Below are 22,331 nucleotides of genomic sequence, written 5' to 3'. Positions count from 1 at the left end.
AAGTGTTCCTTTTTAGGTGTGGACTAAATAAAGACATCATATGTGCTAAATAATAACTTTAAAAGACCCATTTCAGTTGATTGATATTGGAAGCCAGCAGGTTGCAAAGAGTGACAGAGACTTGTTTTTTGTGAAGTGTTGGTTTTTTTGGTTGGTGTTTTTGTTTTCATATTTGTAAAGGCAGTAGCATGGAGCCGGGAGATAGAGAAAAGTTGCAGATTAGAGAAAGGAGATAATTGAAGGAACTATCTGCTCAGGAAAACAGGGTCAAGCAGTTGGATGGTCAGGTCAGATCAGAGCCGAGAGCCCTCATTTTCTTGTAAGAGGGAGAGACCCAGTTGTGAGAATCAGACAGACTCCTCTCTGGCGTCTTAATTTGCTCATTCTGACCGATGACCTTTCCTTGGTACATGACAGGCTTATCTGCCATCTTCAGCTAGATGGTGAGGGGAATAGAACATTGGGCCAAGAATCAGGAAGTCCTGAATTCAAATCTAGCCTCAGAAACCGTGTGACCCCGGGCAAGCCACTTGATAGCAGCATCAGCTTCATCTTCTGAAATGGGGTTGATAATAGTACTTCTCTCCCAGGTTTGTTGTGGGGATAAAACAATAGAGTGTTTATCAGGTATCTTGTCCACCTTGAAGTGTTACATAAATGCCAGCCCCTATCCCATTGCCCAGGCTGTCTTGCCAGACCTCAGGTTTTCTTTCCTGACCTCCATCGCTTAGAACTTGGTATCCTTCAAGTGCCATCTCCCTGGATAGATTGTTCGGGATTCCTCCTGTTTGTAGTTCTGCCTCCTGCCAAGTGACTTTATATTTTTGTAGTTCTGAGTTTATTTATCCATGAAAATACTTTTATCTCACAGAATTGGAATCTAATCTCTGGAACCACAGGGGCTTGTCTCATTTTTAAATTTGTGGCTCCTGCACCTGGTAAAAACTCCCTACCACATACTAGGTTAATTCTCTATCATCTTAATGTTTGCTTAGAAGGGGTTATAGAGTCATTCCATGCTATACTTAAGATAATTGTATCCATTCTAAAGTAAAACCTCAATAATTTATACTTGAAAGCAAAGATAGTCTGAATTATAGATTCCTTTTTTTTTTCCTTCTGAGGCATTTGGGGTTAAGTGACTTGCTCAGGGTCACACAACTAGAAAATGTTAAGAGTCTGAGACCAGATAGGAACTCGGGTCCTCCTGACTTCAAAGTGTTCTATCACTGCACCATCCAGCTGCCCCTATAGATTCCTTTTGAAGGAAATAAAGCTTTATGAATTGCGATTATCATAAAGTAAGAGTGTTACAGATTAGAGTTTCTTAGGCAATTTGCTTTAATGAATAGATATGGGTGATGTGTAATTAACTCAGTAAATGTGAGTATTTCTGAGATGCTAAAAACAGTTTTCTTCAAAAACTTTAAACTGCAACCTTGTTTGTCCTCTTGCCTTTCTAGAGAAACACTTCTTTTCATAATTCAGTAGTAGTATACCTAGTCCTAATTTTTGTTCAGGTCTTAGTTAATGAAGATTTATGTAAAGATCAATTTAGTTTAATCATGATGCATATTCAGAAAACCTGAGTTTAATGGTAAGTTAAAATGAATTAATTTTTTTCTTTTTTTATTTTTTTTTAATTTATTTATTTTTTTTTTTTGCTATTGTAGTTTATCTGAAGATGAGAGGAAAGTTGTAAATTAATTCCAACTCTTTCTTCACATAAACTAACTAGGAACTTCTGTCATTTCAAAACTCTCTCTCCTTGCATTATTCTCATTATTATTACTTTGGATAGGGAAAAAGTTGTATTTTAGTGTTGGAAAGAATCTTTTAGATCTCGTAGACTAAATCTACCATTTTACAGATGAGGAAATTGAGGCCCTGCCATTTCCTCTGGGTAGTTCTCTTTATCTCTGACCTAATTTTTAATGACTTCCTTATGCCAAGTGGAATTTAGAAAAGAATCAGAGCATGTTAGTTTAAAATATATTTCTAGATGCAGCACCGTAGAGTGAAAGGAGCAGTGAGACGAAGTCAAGAGGCCCAGCTTCCAGTGCCATCTCTCCTCCTTAATAGGTCTGTGACTGGGTGAGGTCCTAAGTTTTGATCTTTTATCTGTAAAAGTGATACGGTTATTTACCTAGTACCCACCAACTTCACAAAGATAATGTGAAGATAGTATTTTGTAAAGTATTACATAAATATGAATAGGAGTATTTTCACCCCATGTTTTTCTTTTTAAATACTTGTGTCAAAGCAAAAGACAACTAAGCAAATTTGTATCTGCCTACTGATATAACTTACCTGCTTGTATTTTCTTCATAGAATATTTCAAAATTTAATTCTTAAATTGGTTTAATATTTTCTATTTCATTAGGCAGTAGAGAGACTCTACCAAATGTTTTGGAAGGATTAGAACAGAAAACTAACTTGGAAACTGAGGTATGGCTGGGGATTCTATTATTCTAAATAATAATAGTGTAACGTTATTTCACCATATACCAAATTGGTCCAAATATAGATTATTCCCCTTAAAATAAAATACATTTGAAAGAGAAAAAAGTTGCATATATTGAAGATAATTATACACAATTATCATGTCAACAAAATTACTATTGTGAAATGGATTAAGTGAGGGATGTAGTAGCTATGCATAGGCTTAGAAGCCACTTTTTGAGGACTAAGATGTCCATATTCTTTGATCCAGAAGTAGTTCTGCTTTTCATAAGGAGGAAACAAACAAAAAGAAAGGCTCCATGTGTGCCAAAATAATTATAGCAGCATTTTTTGTGGTAGCAGAGAATTGAAAACGGTACATGCCTGTTAATTGAGCAATGGCTAAACAAATTGTGACACATGAGTATATTGAAGGTACTGTGCTATTAAAAATATATGTGTCGTTATACATGTATAATATCAAGAAGCCAGAAAACATATGAACTGATGCTAAATGAAGTAAGGAGAGCCAGAAAACTAATATTGACAAAATGCACAAAGAAAATATTTGTACTAAAGCAATGCAAATGGAAGGAAATCACCACGTAATATTTGGAAGTAAATATTACAATATTAAAAATAAGCTTGATCCCCAGGGAGAGATATAAAAAGACCTCAGTTTTACAGAACTATGTAAAAGTAGGGAATTTGTAAGTGTAAAACATTGCATGTAATCAGTTTTGCCAATTTTTTTTTTCACTTTAAAAACAATTTTATTATATATAGGGTGCCTCGTAGGATAGAAGAGAAAATTTAGATAATTAAAAAAAAAGTTGTCCCTATTATTTGTGGGGGAAAGAGTCCTAAGCTATTCCTGATCAGAGCAAAAAAAAATCTTAGAATCTCTCCCATTGGCAGGTGCTGTTAATAATGTCACTTAACCTAAAAGAGGATTTAATCGGATGAAAGAGCACTAAATATAACACAATTAATTCTTGCCTCATACCATAGAAGGCTATAGGCAAGGCAGACAAACCAGCCACAGTATGATTACATTATAAGCCACATTTTAGGGGAAAGCGTAGTCTTTATTTGGACCAATAGGGTGGGTATATGCTTATGTTTAAATAGTACATAACATCTATCTTTGTTGTACTTAATTTTTTTTACAAGTAGAAATCATCCTCTCTCTCATTGAAATTACTTGTAACAGGAAGCAAAGCTCCCTTTTAGCTATAATGTGGCCTAATAGTCCAGCATTCCCCAAACCCAGTTAGAGTACCGTGCCTTTGATGGGCACTTAGTTGGTATTTAAATGTGTCTTAATTTCTGCACAAGGCCATCCTACACTTGTTAGGGAGTTACTGCTCTAAGGCTTAAGCAGAAAATGCCATGTTTTTTTATGGATGAAGCATGGGAAAACAAGGTGAGCGATCTCTTTCATAATTATATGATATTTCTTCTGGTTTTTGAATCAATATCACCAGGTTTGGTTGATTTTTTTTTTTTTTTTTTTTTTAATCTGTGTATGTTAAAATGATCACCTATTTGTTTTGAATCGTTTTCTGGTACTTCTGTGTTCGCTACAGTTAAGCTGGATTTCTGTTTGGGCATTATTTTGCTTTTTATTCAATTTGGATCTCTAGACTGCTGTGCCTTCAGAAGAGGAGAATAATCAGTATATTTCAGAAGTACCCGAAGTCCTTGATGGAGACGGAGAAAGTGGAATAGGTAAATCTCATTGTGATAATAATTATTTTGTTTAATTTGATACAGACTTAGCTATGGCAGACTTAGCTTTCAGGACAAAGCTGTGTGTATGCTAAGTTATGTCTATCCTACACTTTTGAAATCCAAGAGGAGTTACTAAATTCTCTGTCTTCAAAACCTTGTCCTCTTATTTCAAAAAAGTATTAGGTATAGTTATTATTTGAACTGGATATCAACCTGACTAAAAGGAGAAATAACTTTTCTTTCACAGAATCCTCAGGCTAGCCAAAGGTCCAAAACCAGTGATCACTAATCTGAAACCTAAGGGCCAAATCTGACCCACTGATCTAATTTTTTTGGGAAGTGAGCTAAAACTGTTTCTTTGCAGTTTAATATATAATAAAACTTTACTTAAAAATGTAAATAAAACTCATTTTAATCTCATTTTACATTTGCCAATTCCTGATTCAAAAGGTAGAGCTGAAAACGGAACAGATTATACAGATAGTTTCTGAAACAAAAGCTCAGTCCTATGGCATAGACACCATGATTTGTTACATGTTTGTAATATATAGCACTTACCACAAATCATTGCTGTTTTAAGCTTCTCGAAAACATTCTGAGAACCTTGAGGCTTCCCCACACTGCCAGAGCTGGAGTGGGGAGAAGGTTTAACCTTAGCCAAAGTAGTGAAGAATCTCAGCTCTATGCAAGGTCCTCTGTGGCTGATAGTGAAATTTAGTGACTTGTCTCTTACAGTGTCCACATCTCCTGGCTTCTTTCTTTAGCACAACACAAGATTAACAATAATTGCATTTTGTGTTTAAATAGATTCAAAACAAAAAGGCAGTTTTAAATTTTTTTTTTCAATTCAGTTTAGGAAACATTGAAGTGTCTGCTGTTTGTAAAACGCTGCATTAGAACTGTGGGAGATAATAAGCTTAAATAATCATAGTCCTTGCCTTCATGAAACTTTCTCTGTTATGTGGACATGATACATAAGCCAAAAAGCTGTAATAGGAAATAATATATAATGAATCTATAAAGCTGGTACCATTAAAGAGCTGGGGAAGTGCAGGGAAAGAAAGGACATTGATCCCTTCAGGGACCTCATGAAGGCCTTCTTGATGGTAGGAGTTTAACAGGCAGAGGGAGTGCCAGGAGCTAGAGGCTTCTAGAGATAAAGAAATGTTGCACAACTTGAATTGAAATTAAGGCTGTGTCAGATTGTCAAGGACCTTGGAAGTCAGGTACAGTTGGTTAAATTTTACTTAGACAGTGGAAGTCAGAGAAGAATTTTGAATGGTACACCCAGATTTAGGCATAAGAAAGATTTGCATTTATAAAGAATTGTAATAGAAAGAAAAAGAAGAAAGGTGTGTTGGGAGACTACCTAGATGATGATGATGGGAGCCTTAGATTAGGGTGATGAGTCATAATGTCACAGAAGAGGAAAAAACACAGAATTTGGCACCTGATTTACATGAGGGGGCATGAAGGATTAGGATAATCCCAAGACTTTAATATTGGATATGAAATGGTGTCAGTCACCCCCAAAACCCCCAAGCTCCACAGAATGATTGCTAAGAGAATGAATCATTCAGAAGACAGGGCACAGTGAAATAATCCTAGAAGAGATCAGAGGTAGAAGCTGTTATATTTGGAAGACTCCCTCAGTGATCCCAGAAACAGTGATTTTCAGAAAATGAATAGAGCCTATCAGTGCTTGAGAAGGAAGTATGTGATGTTGGGTATAGACATTTTCTATTCATTTCTTATAACAAATAGGTTCATTAAGTTTTATACAGGAAATCATCTCAGATGTGATGATCTTGAAAAAAGCAGCAATGCTTCCCCTTCCCCCGACTCCCCCAAACGGTGAAACTACTTTCTGAAGCATTTCAGAAACCCTTGAGGTTTCTCATTTATCCAAAATCTGACATTTTCAGATGCTGGTTCAGAGCTTTCAGAATACGTAATTAATAATCCATTTGATTAAGTCTCAGTGATAGATTTCTAAAATGTTTCATGCAGAATCAGAATGAAAGCTCTGCTTACGTAATAGGAAGTTGTTGAAGAGAAAAATGTAATTTCTGTCATTGTTGAGCCTGAACAGAAGCTGTGGTAGTCCAGGTTTCAAAGAAATCAAATAGGTCCTTGCTTTTTGAGTCTAGGGCCTCCTTTTCAGTTGATTTTTCTAACAAAGAAGGGTTAGTTTCTGGCTTTGTGAGTAGAAAGCTATCCTTGAGGCCAGCAAGACCTGATTCAGGTCCCATTTCCGACATATGACCTTTCGGTGCTCTGGGCCAAAGAGAGCAAAACAGGTTGCTGCTCCACAGAATGTAGCTGGAACTGGCTGAAAATGTAATCAGGAAATGTTTAACAAATAAATAAAAATAGAATAGAACATAAATGATGTTCCTCTATGCTTTTCTAAGTTGGTGCAGCCACAGGAATGGACATTTGTGGTTTAATGGCCCTATTTCTACTTGAGTTTGACGGTATTGCTCTGGGCAAATGTCTAAGATCATATGTTTCAGGAAAACCAGAGCTACTCTGATAGTTTTACTTCCTTGCTGGAGTTTGATATTGGTAGAGAGTTTACTCCCATTGAAGTTCCAATGAAATCCCTGATTCTATCCCTCTCTCTACTGATCTATAAAGTTGCTTCTTTTTAAATGTGATGGCCAAAATAATAATAATAAGAAAATAAATGAGATGACCTAGAGTGACTTTAATTCTTTGATTCTGTTAAGTGATATACTTATTTTTGAGGTATTTTATGTTTTGACTTCTCTTCCCTCCTCCCACTCTCCCCACCCCCGCCATGTTTCTGATCACCAATTTCACTTTAAGTTCCTCCAGGTCTTAAACTTTTCCCACTTGTGACCCCTTTTTTTATGCAACCCCTGGTGTATATATATAAGTACATAGAATAGGTCTACAAATCACACATTTGCTGATAATAAATCATAATTTTGCAACCCTATAGAAGATTGCAATGCACAGTTTAAGAAGCTTTTTTCTAGGATAACAAACCATGATCATACTAAAAATGTAGAGTTAATGGCATGTATGTTTATATTATTTAAAAATGTTTTCCTGCTATCCTCAGCTGTCTATACCTCTCCCTCCCATTACCTTTTATATATGCTTATGTGTCTGTTATTTCCCCTATGGAACATAAAAGCTCTTTGAGGGCAAGGATTATTTAATTTTTTTCCCTTTTATATCCACAATGTCTGGCATAGAGCAAAGCTAATTGATGGATTGAAGGACAGGAGACTTTACAATTTGTGCTACACTGTTGAATTTCCTTAAAATGTTTTAATTCTGTTTTTAAACAGTTGAACCACAGGAAATTACAGCATTGGAAATTAAGTCAACAAATGTAAGTCTATTAATTAATGGATCTGCTTTTTGGGAATTTTATTTATATTTGGTATTGATAGAAATATCCCAGAGGTTTATATCGCTTGAGAATAAAGGCAGACATCCAACTGACATTGTTTTAAATTTTTCCCAAAGTGTGTTATATTATTAAAATGTGTATCTATTTAATGAAGCTGAGAATTAGGTTTAGAATCTTTATCATGTTGGCTTAAATATTTGTTAGATAAACTCATGATTCTGATTTTGTAGCATTGTTCTTTTGGATTTTAGACTCCACTATGATTGTAGTTTTGAAAAGCTATTAAAGAAAGAAAATGACATAACCAAATTGGCTAATTTGATACTTTTCATGGTATACTTTAAAATATATGAGGACCCAGTTTTTAAAATTTAAAAATCAGTACTTTCAGCTGAATCACAGTATCTTAAGCAAAAAATTTCTCATGCTGCAGTGTTTCTGTTTAACCAGTAAAGAGAAATTCTTTGGGCAAAAACCTGTCTCCATGAGTCTCTAACAAGGAAGTGTGTGTGCTCAGAGGTCTTTGAGATGCCATGTCAGATAGAAAAAAAGCACATTATATTCTCTTTCGTTTATAATTGATACAGTTATTTAGAATTGTTTTCCATTTTAATCTTTTCAGGAGAATGATTTGTGTTAAAAGACTTGATCCTTTTCATTCTAGATAAAAAACTCAGACTTGGAAACAAATGAAGATATTCACACTTGCAAGGAAAGGAAAACAAAGATTTCAGAAAGCACTAATGAAATAAAAGGTAAATAAATTTCCATATAGTAGTGAATTAAAACTAAACCTTGCTTTCTCCAGGTTAACAGCTTTTTGGTTTATTTTCTGCCATAAAGTTTATGCCTTTCCTTAAATAGAGTTTCTCCATGTAGCAATTTATCACGAACCTCCTGTATGCAGAGCACCTTGCTTAATACTGGGAGGATTTAGACTGATGGAGACAAAGCCCTTGCTTCCATTAGGACACAGTTCAGTGAGGCCCCTTGGATTCTAGTACTGAGCCACCTCCCTTGGCCAGGCTACAAGCCCATGGAAGCAAAGGGAAGCAAGAAGAGCAACAGCGAAGCTTCCCCTCGCAGCGAGAAGAAAATGGAATCTTCTTCACAGCAATCTCGAAGGTGGCGAGCCTGGCCCTCCATCAGCCTTTGTGCTTCTGCGCCAGCACCGCCTTGGCCAGGAGCAGGGTGGAGGCCTTTGGTTCCCGCTCTCGGCTATTCTCGCAGCTTTACAATCTGTGCATCAGTTTGCTGTGAAACTTTGAAATTCAGATAAAAAACTCTTTATCATTAGGTGCAGCCTGTGGAGGCCACCAACAGAACAGTTCTGAACCACAGATAACGATTGAGTTTATGCTAACTTGTGGAAGAGGTACAAAGTGGAGGTGTTTGCTCAGTGTTTTCTAGTAGGAGGGCTCGGTTATGACACCGATAGAAGTAACTGCAGAATGAATTATTATGTGATATGTTCATACAAAACTCCTGAAGTTTTACAGGACATAAGCCAAGAGAATCCAAGAGTTGAGGAGAGTTTATTTCCATTTGCAGTTCTGAAGAGCTTATAATTTAGTCTTTAAGCCTCATAATGATCATTAGAATGAATGATTAATAACTTTTATATTTAATTATCAGTAGATAGACCTGCCGATGAAAAAGACATCTTAGAAGCCATACAAAATCAGACCGTTGAAGTGGAAGTTCAAGAAGAGGTAGGTTATTTTGTGAAACTGAAGCTTTAAAAATATGGATGACAAGTTCCAATTTCTTGACATAATTTAAATAGAACCCAGAACTTTAGAGCTGAAAGAAAACTTAGTCATCTAATACAGTGTCCTGATTGAGAGATAGAGATGCAGATCTGGTTTGAAGAAGCAGTTTGTTTGTCCAAGCTTTCATCACTGACATCACAGTCTAGTGCACATTCCTCCACATTGTGACATCTTTGCAAAATGAAATTTTGAACGTAGCAGTTCTTTGAACATGATAGCAATTTAGGGATTATTTGAAAACTTGCTCCCTATTTATGGGACCATAAATGAGATGCTCAATCACTTTGCCTCAGCTTTCTCATATTATAGAGTAAAGATAATATTTGCATTTCCCTTCTGAGGAGTTAAAGTATTACATAAATATGCATAATGATTATGCCTACCGTACACTATGTATTTTATGTGCATATAGTTTAGGCCTTTTGACTTAACCCAGATGGGGGTGTTTTAGGTATATTTAGATTCAGAAATGGAAAAAGTCTCGATACTTTTCAAAATGCCACATGAAAGGCATATTCAAATGGACTTGATATAGTTGTAGAAGTTTTTTCAGCTCATGTTAGAATCCAGATTTTACTAAAAATGTAGCTGTATCACTCCAGTGATTCAGAGTCCAAATTCTCTGATCCCATTTGTCATGTTCCTTTTTATTTCAGGTAGAAATTCCTTGCCAAGAAGATGGAAATACTACATCTAGAAGAAAAAGGAAAAAGCGTTCTTCCTTTTCAGAAGATGAACTAGGTAATTGAATGTTTTCTATGTTTATGTAATCTATTGACCAGAATCCCAAACTCTGGGCTTCCGTGGAATGGGTTCAGTCATGAAAACTTTGCCAAAATCATGTCTTTGGCTTATTTTGTCCTGTCTCCCACCCCCGCGTTTCCTCTGCAAAATTTGGACTATAGTTGCCCTGGATTTCATAGGTGTGAAAAAGAGCACCCACTCCCACAAATGCAGCTGAGAGATATAGAACCAACCCAGTTCACTACACTAAAAAGCACAAAGCGCCACAGAGAAATGACAGTGATCCACAAGTCATCTGGACACTTCTCCTTCGTTTTGTAGTGAATTCCACCTTCCCCAGAGGAGCCTCAGCAGGCCTCCGGCCTTGTGACAATATCCTAGAGCTTTGGACTTCTCTCAGAATGGAAATAAGTCAGATTGCTAGAGAAGCAACTCCCAACATCCCCCAAAAGCCATATCATCTCCCTAGGGGAGGGAGGGAGTACTCTGTCTTTATGGGCAAACTTAAGAGCTAGAATGACTCGAGGAGGAAAACGAACTTGAAGTTGCTAGAAAGGTAGCCTGCCATTTCCGTTCATCTATGCTGTCCAAATAATCTTCAGTACAAACAAGACCAACAAGAACTCCAGCATTTCGATCCTTAGTATCACGATTCAATCTCTTGCCAATAATCAACTTTGAGGTCACATGCAGAACCCCATCTGCCCCCAAGAAGATTTCTGGTCAAATTAAGTGCTCCCCAAATTTTCATATTTCCTAGTTACGTCTCAGTTTTCTTTTAAGATCTGAAACACAGCTGGTGATGGTTCCCACTGCACTCATCCCTCTGAGACTTTCTCTGGAATTTTGTGTTCAGTTCTGGACACCACCTCAAGTGTGACATTGACAAATTAGGGAGAATCCAGAGATCAGTAGATTTGAAGCAGGGTGGTTTAGGGGGGAAAAACACCTTCAAGGACCCACTGATCTGTTTGTGAAATTTGGCCTTGGGAAAAGACACCAAAGCCGTCTTGGAGCACTTTAAGGGTTAACCTGTAGAGAAGGGATTTAGACTTTTCCATCTGGCCCCACATTAGTAAGTAGGTACATAGTAGCCTGGTCTGACTTTTCTTTTAGGAAAAACATAATAATTCGAGGTGTCTATAAGTGGAAAGGACGAGTTTAGGGTAAAATACCTTCTCTTTAGAATTCTTCAGGGAAATTCTGGATGACAAGAGATGTCTATGGAAGAAATTCTTGTTTGGGTTCTAGAGCTTCTGAGTTCCTTCCAACCCTTTGACTCATAACCAGATGATTTTTTGTGAACAAGGAAAAGAGGAAGGATATCACTTAAATTTATTTGCCTCCATAATTTCTCTTCCGTTCTGGCACAGCTTAAAAAAAAACATACATACCAGTTAATATCTGAATTCTAGCCAATTACTAACTATTAAGTGCTTTTCTTGTTGGGAAAGAGAATGACTCCCAACTCTTCCCACCAGACTATCCTGCAATTAGTGGCTCTTATTTAACTTGTCATTTATGATACCAAGGTCTTGGTCTTCTGAGTACCTCACTTTACATCCAGAATTATAGAGCTGAGAAAAATCTAAAGATTCCCTAATCTGACCCTCTTATCTTACAAGTGAGAGAACCAGCCTGGAGAAGTGACTGACTCAGCGACATAACTGTTGTCTACACTCCTGAGAATACCTAGCCTCCCTTTTTGGGAAAACCCAGTTTTCAATGGTGATCCAAGGTCCACATTAAAAATTCCTTGATGCCAACTTAAGCAGTAAAGAATCTTATAATTGGTAAATTAAATTACCCCAGGGATTCATAACACTTGGTGGCTATTGTCTTTTTTGTTGCTGTCCTAATAAATCATGGGAACCACTGCTCTCTGTTCTATATTCCTGGGTTGGAGTTGGTGTTTTTTTTCATCTGTAACCAGATTACTTCTCACTTGTCTACATTGAATTTTATCTCATTCAGGAATATTAACAATTAGTAACACCCTAATTCAGCATAATCCACATACTAAACATACCTGTTATGAAGAATACTGAATGAACCTTAGTATTGATCCCTTTGATACAGGCTTCTCACACTGATCTCAAGCCTTTTGATTTTAAATATTCACTCATGAGTAGTATAATCAGATCCATATTTTCCTAACTTATGAAAATTGGCTGTTTTTCAGTCATGTCCAAAAAAAAAAGAAAAGAAAAGCTATCCACACATATATTTAGCCAGAGCATTTTTAGATTCTAACATGAAAATAAAGTAGGCATTTAACATCTTCTTTTGTTTTATGGTGAAAGTCACCATTTCATTACGTATGTATTCTGAGACTGAGTCACAAGAGAAATGAGACTGGTGCTTGCAGAAAGTTGGAAGTTAATGCTCACTTATTAGGAATTATCCCTAAAATATTCATTATGGTTTTACAAACTCCTTTCAGTAGCCCAGGTGTAGTTTGTTTTACTGAAGTCAGAGGCCTAATATTCAGTTCTCTAATGCTAATTTGATTTTAGGGGTATTCCTCACCTTTGATTTTTCTATAATTCAAAGCTTAGAAATATTTTAAGTCTTTCTTTACAAGATATTAAACACTATTTAGGCCTGTAAATATTTGGGGATAATTTTTTTGTTTTATCTAATTAGTCTCCTAAAGTTTATCTTTCTCTGATTGTATTTAAACTGAATTACAGATGACCGCCTGGGCTCAAGCAAAGAAGTGGCCCGGAATCAGTGTTCTGAAACAAAATCACAAGTTATAAAGGTACTTTAACCATGTGTGCTTTCTCTGTCTCTTGCTGTTTATCTGTCTGTTTTTCTCTAGTAAACTGATTATATCCCTGTGAACTCAAGTCTAATGACTACTTGTACATTAAAAAAAAAAAAAAAAAATAGCCGCTAAATATAGAGAAATTTCTTAAAACGACTTTATGAGGAAGGTGCTAGAGCTATTATCTCCATTTCAGGCTGCAAATAAAATTAGGAAGGTGAAACTGAACATACAGTTGGCTATATTTTAAAACAGCCATTTCCATTCAATGCTATTATCATTTTCATAAGACATTTAGATATTGTAAAACTTTCTACTTTCTAAAAGTGACTGCTAGAAAAAGAGAACTTTTAAAGGTGGAGTGGGGGGAGAGAAGAGTGAGTTCAATGAAGCATGAAGGGACACTACCAGGGAGAGCTGCTTCCCATTGCACCATAGGACAGGCACAAATAATCCGATTCTGCCCCAAAGATGTGGAGCAGTGCTGCCTTATTGGAGCTGGAACAGTACTCGGACCTCCTTATATGGAGGAGGGAACTCCATTTTTTGTCCTTCTCAAGAAGGTTTACCTGTTCCCTCAGTTTCCATTTCTGAAGAGTGTGTTTGCCTTTCTGTTTACTTTGTCATTTAACCGATAAATATGCTTAGCCATCTATATAAATAAATGAAAACGTTAAGACATTTTAAGTGACTGATAAAGTTATTTAAAAGTCCAATGCATTTAAATTATCAAATGGTTGAAAGAATAAATGCGTGATGAATTCTCATGGTTTTCTCTTTCCTCCTCACCAACCACGTGTTTAGGAATGGATTTCATTTTTGATATTGGAGTAATTAGGATCAGCTTCATTTCCCTAGTATATGGAAGTAAAGGCAAATTTAAGTGCCAGAAGGCTGTTCGTCCTGAACCGTGAAGCCTGCAAGTTTTACATGATCTTTTGTGTTCTGAAGATTTTAACTTGGCTTGACATATAGCAATCTCCAAAAATGAAGGAATAAAAAGACTTTTATGGTCTACAATTCACCTAAGTTAATTGGTTCTGAAAACCTAGAATTAGGGGAGAATTAGCTAAATGATCTACATTGGGGTTGAGATTCTACAGCTTTCTGAATGAATATAGTTAGAATAGTTTGTTAACATTGTTGGAAAATTGCATCAGGAGGAATTACATGTATGTAGTGCATATATTTTATAAGTTGCCAAAATGAAGTAGATGTAGAAATGGGTTTGGAAAAGAAGTGATTGATTCATTATTCACAGCAGCTTATTTGTGGTGGCTGAGAATTGGAAACCTAAAGTCCATCAGTTGGTGGTGGCTAAACAAGCTGTGGGATATGATTATAATGGAATATTATTGTGTTAGAAGAAACAACAAGCAGGGTGATTTGAGAAAAACCTGGAAAGATTTACATGAACTGATGTATAGAGAAGTAAAGAGAATGCAGGAGAATGTTGTGTACAGTAATAGCAGTATTGATCAGTGCAGGACTGTGAATGATCCCAGAAGATCCTAAAGGACTAATGATGCAGCACACTCTCTGCCTCCAGACAAAGAACTGATACTGATTGAATACAGACTGAAGCGTGCTCTTTTTCACTTTCATTTGTGTTTTTTGTTCATTGTCTTATACAAAATGACTAATGTGGAAATCCTTTAGGTGAAAAAGGAAAAAAAGAAGTGATTTACTGACAATTTTTTCACATTCTGAGTAGGAAGAGAGTTCAGAAGGTGCAGAAGAAACACGCCAAGAAAGTATTAAAAGCACTACTGCTCCAAGGCCCTTGGCAGAACAGGGTGAGTCCTATTATGTTTCTCCATTACATACACAGAATTAACCCAAACCATTTTGGAAGAGGTTAAGGCAGTAAGAGGCCAGGTGTAACACTCCCCAAAGCAACTTTTGCCAGTTGTGTTTGTTACATAACAAATATGCATCTTCACCTAGCTGTGTTGCTCACCTTTTTCCTTAAAAAATACAGGAAACACCTGTTTTTTTTTGTTTGTTTGTTTGTTTGTTTTGGCTGTCTGCAATTGTAAATACTGCTTTCTAACTGGGATTTTTATCTGTAGAAAGTGAGTTGCCTAATACTGGTCATGCTCATTCAAGTTGCCTTTTCTCTGTATTTACATGAGTTGGCTACTTTGCTTGTAACCTTGACACCTGCCTTGCTGTCTGGAACCGGGGAGGCGGGCGTGAATGCTCGCTCTGTCAGTGGAACCCCTGAGGCCTTTGTGGGCTTCCCTCATTCCTCTGAGCTGTGCTTTTTCTACAGGTGAACATGGCAATAGCAGCAGAGAAGCTAATGACAAAAAGACAGAAAATGCAGAGAGCAATGTGAAATCTCCGGAGGCAGGTAGACTGGTATGTGTTAAGAAAGAAACATTTGCATTTTTAATCGGGTTTTTAAAAATGATTTCTTTCTCTTGGAAAATGTCTGAATATAAATACAAAAGAATCATGTTCAAATATCATACTCAAATTCAAGATATTTCAAAGAGAAATGTGAACTCAAAATAATTAGTCAAGCAGCACCTTGATTTTGAGCATCCCCTGTTCGTAAGGAACTACTGTGCTGAATTCTTCATGAAAGGAAGTTTAAAGGAGATGGAACACTGTGACTGTGGCTGGTGTAGAAATAGCCTTCCTCCCCAAAAATTTTCTGTCAAGAAGGGACATGACATGATGTTGTAGAAGAAGAAGTAACTTGAGTTTGAAAACCAAAGTTAATGTCCTTGCTTTTGCCTTTGGTAACTATGTGGTCTTGAGCAGGGCACTTAATCTTTGTGCCTCAGTTTTCCTTAGTAATGATATTTAGACTTCCCATCTCACAGGATTCTTTTGAGGAACATATGGAATAGCTACAAATGTAAATTGCATTATTGTTGGGTTTCAAAGATCTTATTTTGTCATTATTAATATCACAGATTGCTAAAATTAATAAGGTTTTGAGATCAAAGATACAATTCTGGTGTGATAACGGTAATAATGTTCTATGTCATAAAGTCCTTTATCCCACACCAAATCAAAATAATGGTAAAAGAGGAACATGTGGAAAAGTTACTAAAATTGTGTACTATTAAACGTCTTACAAACGTAAATTGCATTATCATTGTCAGGTTTTAAAGATCTTATTTTATCATTATTAAAATCACACCTTGCTAAAATCAAAAAGGGTTTGAGATTAAGGTTACAATTGATAGGTAAGTCCCTTTAATATTTATTTTCTAGTGTAATGAGGTTCCATTTCAATAGAGTCTTTTATCCCATATCAAATCAGAATCTCTAATGGTGAAGGCATGCATCTCTGTCTGCTTGAAGTTCTTAATTCTGTAGCCCAATACTGTTTGATCTCATGCTCAAGGAGGAAGGAGTCTGTTGTACCACGACTGCCTAGAAAATTGAAATTAGGGCTTTAGTGTTGTTTAGTCATTTTTCGGTCATGTCTGACTCTTCGTGATCTTCTTTGGGCTTTTCTTGGTAGGAATACTGAAGTGGTCAGCCTTTTCCTTGTTGTTTTACAGTTTAGGAAAATGAGGTTAAGTGACTTGCTTAGGGTCACACAACTAGTAAGTGTCTTGAATTCAGATTTGAACTCAGGAAGAGTAGTTTTTCTGATCCCCCAGCACTCTGTCCTAAATTAGGGCTGAAGTATATCTGATTAACTGTGGTTTTTCCAAATTTGGAAGAAAGGGAAGACCTAAAGGTAGAGAACATGTTTGAGATTGAAAAAATGTCATTTTAAAAAAGGATGACCTGAGTATTTCTGACCCCAGTGATAGAACACAGGGAAAGGTTTGATGCTGTCCACAAGGCTCCCAAAAGTTGATATTTCTAAGACCAAGGTCTTGCCCTTGGAAGATACTTAACCAATGCTGATGGAGTTGAAAGTAAAGGTCTTGGAGTAGTGCCCATTTTTCAGGTATTTTCTACCATTTTTTGGCTTTATACACATTAGTAAAAATTGTACAGCTAAGTGTTGGGATCTCTTGTTATCTCTGGGTGCCATGGGCATGGGGTTTACAGGTCTGCCTGGTTCCTATTTTACTTTACCTGTGTGTAACTGTGCAGGCCGAATAAATCACTACGACGGGAGGCTTGAGTCCCCTCCTTCATCTCCGTTTCCATCGTGGCTGACGCCCTTCTAGGCCAGGCCTTTTACACCTTCCACTGAGCCACCAGCTAGGGAAGACAGTAGGGGCAGCCAGCCCCGGCCCTTTGTTAGATATACATTGCTCATGCCAGCCTGTGATAAATTTTCACCCTCTTCTCTTAGCCCTTCTGATCCTTTTCTTTTTTAAATAGCAGGAAGCAGGGAGATGGGGGGAAAAATTACTTTGAGAGTATTTACCATAGACTTTTTGTGTTCCTCCCTTAGGAAGACATTCCTGTGATAGTTAAAAGGAAAAGAGGAAGACCTCGGAAATACCCTATAGAAGCAACAGTAAAAATTAGTAAGTTCTGATTAAAAAAAAAGGTTAAATTACTTGTTATATTTTTTAATCAGACATAAATTTCTAAATTAACTTTCTACCCTTTTTTTTTTTTTTTTTTTTAAAGAAGAGGACTCCAAGACTGATGCTGTTGCTGTAAGTGTTTCTTCCTTATCAAACTCCCTCTTGGAAAAAAACAAAAAGAAAAAACCCCCAAAAACTTTTATTCTAATACATAACATTCTGTCTGTTCCCTTCAAGTCAGTGTATCACTACCCTGCACATGGCGGGTCATGGCTGTTGTTTAATGGAAACTAAAGGCCAGGACCTTTTTTGCCCAGACTGCACTTGCTCCCCCTGGATAGCGGATGAGCCTTCTCAGGGCCTCGTCTCTTCCCGGCCTGCTTATGTGATGCCCAGGTCGGGGTTCATGTGCATGCGTCAGGGTGATCCCTCTAAGCTCGTGGCGTTGTATCCCTGGGTGTTTTTCTACAAATTCTGGCAGTTGTGCTTTCCCATGCAGAGCCTGTCTGACTGTTCTGTGTTCGCATGGGCTGTCTGACCCATGAGAGAAAGCATTCCTCCATTATGTATGAAATGCTTTCTGAAACTGCTAACCCATATTGCCCTTTAGAAATATTCATGATAACATCATCCGATCTTTTGTTTTCTAGTCTCTCTAAGACTTTGTCAGAATTCACTAATTTAGAGGGTTTCCCCCTTTTTTAGATCCAGCCATCTCCACCAAAGGACAAAGCCAAGGCTGAAAAACCAGGTACGTTTCCTTCAGTCTTCCGTTTGGTGGGTGATGAATGGGAGACCTGTCCATTGTGGGCAGGGAGAGCAGAGTCCTTGGTGTTAGTGCTCAGTCATAAGCATGTTTCATGGTCCAGTGAAAAGCCCCCGGGACCTTTAGTCCGAAGCTCCAGGTTCGAGTCCCCACTCACTGAAGTGATGTGTGAGAAGTCACTAACCTCCCTCATCTGTTAAATGGAGTAGCGATACAATAATCACCTTTTGGTTTCCCTCCCTGTATGATGAATATCCTTTCACTTGAGCAGAAGTTTAAGGTGCGCTCAACAGCCTCTTGTTGATGGGTCACCTGTCACTTGTCATTCTCCAAGTGAATAGGATCACTATTTTGCTCTGTCACATTTTTTAATTTTTCAATGTCTAAGTCAGAAATAGCTGTTTTGGAGGCTCCCCAATCTCTGCTTTCCATACTTGTCTCTTCCCCTTCCCCCATGGATTCTCCCAATATGGTCTAGATTGTCTTCTAGATACTAGGGGAGCACAGAGGATGTCCCTCAGCAGCTACTTTGTGCTTAAGGAGCTCTTCCAGCTTATGTCCCATTCCTCCCCCGCCATCTCCCCTTTTGTAGTCTCATGTCTCCCTGCTGATGTCTTTGGACGGTTCTTTAGTAATATGTTGCAGCCTATCCATGCTCATTTGTCCTTGATGCTTCAGGGTGTTGTTAATATATACTGAAGATTAAAAACTCCCATCCCCCCCCCCAAAAAAAAAAAAAACACCATAGACCTTCTTTTAAAAGGCCTGGACTTAAAAAACAAAACTGTTTCTGGTATTTTTTGCCAATTCTGATTTGCTTCTGGTCTGGTTCCAACCTAACTTTCCAATCCTTTTTTTTTTTTTTTAATTGAAGTTTTTTATTTTTAAAACATATGCAAGGGCAATTTTTTCAACATTGACCCTTGAAAAACCTTGTGTTCCCCCTTTCCCCTCCTCCCCTCCCCTATATGCCTATATGACATGCAATCTAATATGCGTTAAACATGGTAAAACTCTGTCTAACTTTCCAGTCTTACCTCATTCACATTTGTCCCTTTTACTAGTCTGTGATTGTCCAGACTAGTCCGTTTTCCGTACCCTGAGCAGATCTCACATTTTCCAGTTCTGAACCTTGGCGCATAAGGTGACATGTGCTTTCCCTGCCCTCCCATGCCCTTGCCTGCTGACATCTTTCCTGTTATTCAAAGCCTAATTCAAATACACCTCCTCCAGGAAGCTTTCTTTGGATACAACCTCCAACTGCAACCTGGAAGTGATCGTCCCCTGTCCACTGGCACATGCATTTTATATCCTTCTGCTTGGTCTTAGCCATTTTTATCTCCTCTGTTCATTTGTAAACTCCTTAAGGAGTCTCCCACAGTGTCTTGCACATATTTTGCAGATGGCAGGTACTTAGAAAATGCTTTTTGAATGGATGAATTAATGAATATATATGTGAGGGGTCAGAATAAGCAAAAGATGTAAATTATAGACAGTTGCTCTTTACAGCTGATCATGACATAATTCTAGATAAGGTTTGCTTTCTGGAAGCCAAAGGAAGAGATTGCTTTTCTTTTTTGAGTATGACTGTAAAAAGAAGATACCTTATCAGTTAGATTTCTTTTACCACTCGTCATTGATTTCATAATGTTTTATGTAATGATAAAACATTTTTACAATGAAATCTTTTTTGCTTATTATGTTTCTACGGTCATAATTTTACCACCGTTTATCTGAATATCAGTAATAAAATATGTAATTATAAATTTCTACATCTTTGTCCTATTTTGATAAAGACATTTAAATTTCCATCATTAATCTGAAGTTCTTCAGAAGAAACATAATCACAGGTTGCCACCACTATGAGAGATCATCAGATGTATGAGATTTTATGAGTGAAAAACATTCACACAATTTTTGTTTCACTTAATCCATAAAATCAAACAGCATCTTTATTAAAAAAATATTTTGTCGTATTGTTTACACTGAAAATTAACAACAAAAGCTCTATTAAAGGAAGATTATGTATAAAGTGATAGAAAATTGATAAATTAACAAAAGAATTGAGATGATTTTTATTTTATGGGCTTCTCTGTATTATAGTTTCTTATTTCAGTATTTGACATTTCCCTTATAAGAGGAACTAAATCTTCATTATTAAAAAAATCTAGATTGTTCATCTTTAGTAATACTAACTTTCAGGGTCCTTACAGAATAATTTGTCTTTTCTTGACTACCTAAACAGTTTGAGATAAGAAAGCATTCATGCACTAATATCTTTACTTTTCTTAAAGATGACTCTGGTAAACAGATTGGAAATGAAAACCTGGATTTAGCCAATGTAAGTGTCCATTATTTTATAATTTTTTTTTTTTTTAACAAATATATATATCTTAAGCAAAAGTTGGGATTCCTTCTGAACTTTGGTATCATTTCATGTGATTGCCCTTAGGACAATGGAGAAGAAAAACCAGTAACAGTTGTACGTCGCAGAGGAAGAAAGCCCAAGCGTTCTTTCCCAGGATTAGAAGGAACAGGTATGATTCAAAAGAATTGGTTTTAACTAGTTGAAAATTACTTTTTGATGTTCTTGAGTACAGATTATTTCATCATCATTTTAAAACCAGCTTTTATTTGTATTTTTCTTCATTGAGGGAAAAGATCCAGTGGTTCACAGCTTGTATTAATATTGTATAAATAGTGCAAATTGCTATAATCCCATGTCAGAATTGGTATATACCAGATGCTTTTCTGAGTACAACTGAATTTTCGATGAATTCTGGCTGTGAACTGCATAAGTAAACTATCTCAAATGTGTTTGAGAGATTGTTAAACAAGTGCAAATTACAAATCTAAAACAAAAAGGAAGTGGAAAACCACTTCTTTTGCTTCCAAGTCCCTTTCTGAGTTGTCCTCCTAAACTTAGTGCCTGCATCTTTTGAAATATTGTATAGAATAATAGTTGAAATTCTGTCCAAGCAGAAACAGCCGAACCAGAAAGAAAACGGCCTAAATCAGTGTCTGAAGTGGCTGAGGACAAAAAAGACCCAGAGACTGAGGAGGAAGAAGTAGAGGAGGAAGAGGAGGAAGATGAGAAGTATTCAAGAGCCACGACGAGATCAGCCACGAGACTAGAAGCTCAGAGGTAAGCATCTGTTACCAAGCAGATCACAGAGTCTGGTGTGAAGGGGACCTCAGGGGCTGGAGCCCCCCACTGTTCTCTTTGGAGGGTGTCCCTCCAGCCTTCACGTGAGGCATCCACCTTTGAACATCTAAGGACATACTTGACATTATGTTTTATGAGATTTTTCCAGTATATTGTTATAGCCTTTTAAAATCTGTCTTTTATTGGCTCTTTTTCCACTCCATACAGAAGTTGTTCTAACCTTCTGTTCTCTCTGAGCCCCCCACACCATGTCCCCACCCTCCCCTTTATTCTCCCCATTCGGGCCCTGCTCTCCCTTTCAGACCTGGGAGCCTTGCTTCCCCGCCCTCCACGACACAAAGCAGTTCTTGGTCTTTTCCCGTCCATTCTGTATTGGCTCATTTGTGTGCAGTTGTGGGTTTGCCTGGTGCTCCCTTCGAGCCCAGGCGCGCTCCTGCCGTTCTTGGCCCCAGGCGCGGTGACCCCTCTCAGTCCTCCCTGGCAACTGTGTAGCATCCCTTTTTACCTGGGCAGGATCTCTGTCTTATCACCCAGGCTGCCTGACTTGCCAACATCTCACATCCAGAACATTGTTATGTTCTTGGATTCACTCCCATCTTGTGAACAGCCCCTCTCCCCACAGCACTTCTTCTCTTGGAGCTACTCCCACCGTCGTGCAGACGTGCCCTCGGCCCCGCTTTGCCTGGACTGCTGACGTGACCATTCAGACTTTTCTAATGAAAAGGGGTCTCCCCGGCTCTCCGTCCAGCCCGTATCTGAACAAAGTCCCGTCCATGGCAAGGACCCTGAGTGAGGAGGAGCGTCCCTCCTAATGTAGCTCATTCCTCTTACGTGCCCTTCCTTGCTAGAAAGGTTTTTCTTACATCAAGCTAAAATCTTCCTTTTTCCCTTGCTCCTTGTCATGTCATCTGGGTCTACATAGAACAAGTCTACTCCCCCCTCCTTTTGATTCCCTTCACATAGGTTCAGTCTGTCTTCCTTCGCTTCTCGTCTTCCTCAGGTGAGACAGGAAACGGCTATCCCTCAGATGTTCTTATCTGAAGGCTCCGTAGCCTCCCGTTACCTTCGCTTCAGGCTCCTCTGAGTGCCAGA

General features: G+C 37.6%; 1 protein-coding gene across 2 annotated transcripts in view; it reads left to right on the top strand.

Annotated features, from left to right (window-relative positions):
* BOD1L1 (biorientation of chromosomes in cell division 1 like 1) overlaps positions 1 to 22,331 on the top strand; it is a 59,625-nt gene that overhangs the window by 28,422 nt on the left and 8,872 nt on the right. The window contains exons 11-25 of one of the 2 annotated variants that reach the window (XM_031942830.1): positions 2,384 to 2,448; positions 4,089 to 4,173; positions 7,500 to 7,543; positions 8,229 to 8,319; positions 9,200 to 9,276; positions 9,993 to 10,077; positions 12,774 to 12,844; positions 14,565 to 14,646; positions 15,126 to 15,214; positions 17,229 to 17,304; positions 17,411 to 17,439; positions 18,013 to 18,058; positions 20,368 to 20,414; positions 20,526 to 20,610; positions 21,053 to 21,218. In XM_031942830.1, coding sequence (XP_031798690.1) covers positions 2,384 to 2,448; positions 4,089 to 4,173; positions 7,500 to 7,543; positions 8,229 to 8,319; positions 9,200 to 9,276; positions 9,993 to 10,077; positions 12,774 to 12,844; positions 14,565 to 14,646; positions 15,126 to 15,214; positions 17,229 to 17,304; positions 17,411 to 17,439; positions 18,013 to 18,058; positions 20,368 to 20,414; positions 20,526 to 20,610; positions 21,053 to 21,218 — 1,138 coding nt within the window. The remainder of the gene's footprint in view (positions 1 to 2,383; positions 2,449 to 4,088; positions 4,174 to 7,499; positions 7,544 to 8,228; positions 8,320 to 9,199; positions 9,277 to 9,992; positions 10,078 to 12,773; positions 12,845 to 14,564; positions 14,647 to 15,125; positions 15,215 to 17,228; positions 17,305 to 17,410; positions 17,440 to 18,012; positions 18,059 to 20,367; positions 20,415 to 20,525; positions 20,611 to 21,052; positions 21,219 to 22,331) is intronic. The other variant, XM_031942831.1, reaches the window with a different exon arrangement.

Source organism: Sarcophilus harrisii, chromosome 6 (assembly GCF_902635505.1).
Source record: "Sarcophilus harrisii chromosome 6, mSarHar1.11, whole genome shotgun sequence".
Classification (NCBI taxonomy): domain Eukaryota; kingdom Metazoa; phylum Chordata; class Mammalia; order Dasyuromorphia; family Dasyuridae; genus Sarcophilus; species Sarcophilus harrisii.
This window is presented reverse-complemented; position numbering and strand designations above follow the sequence as displayed.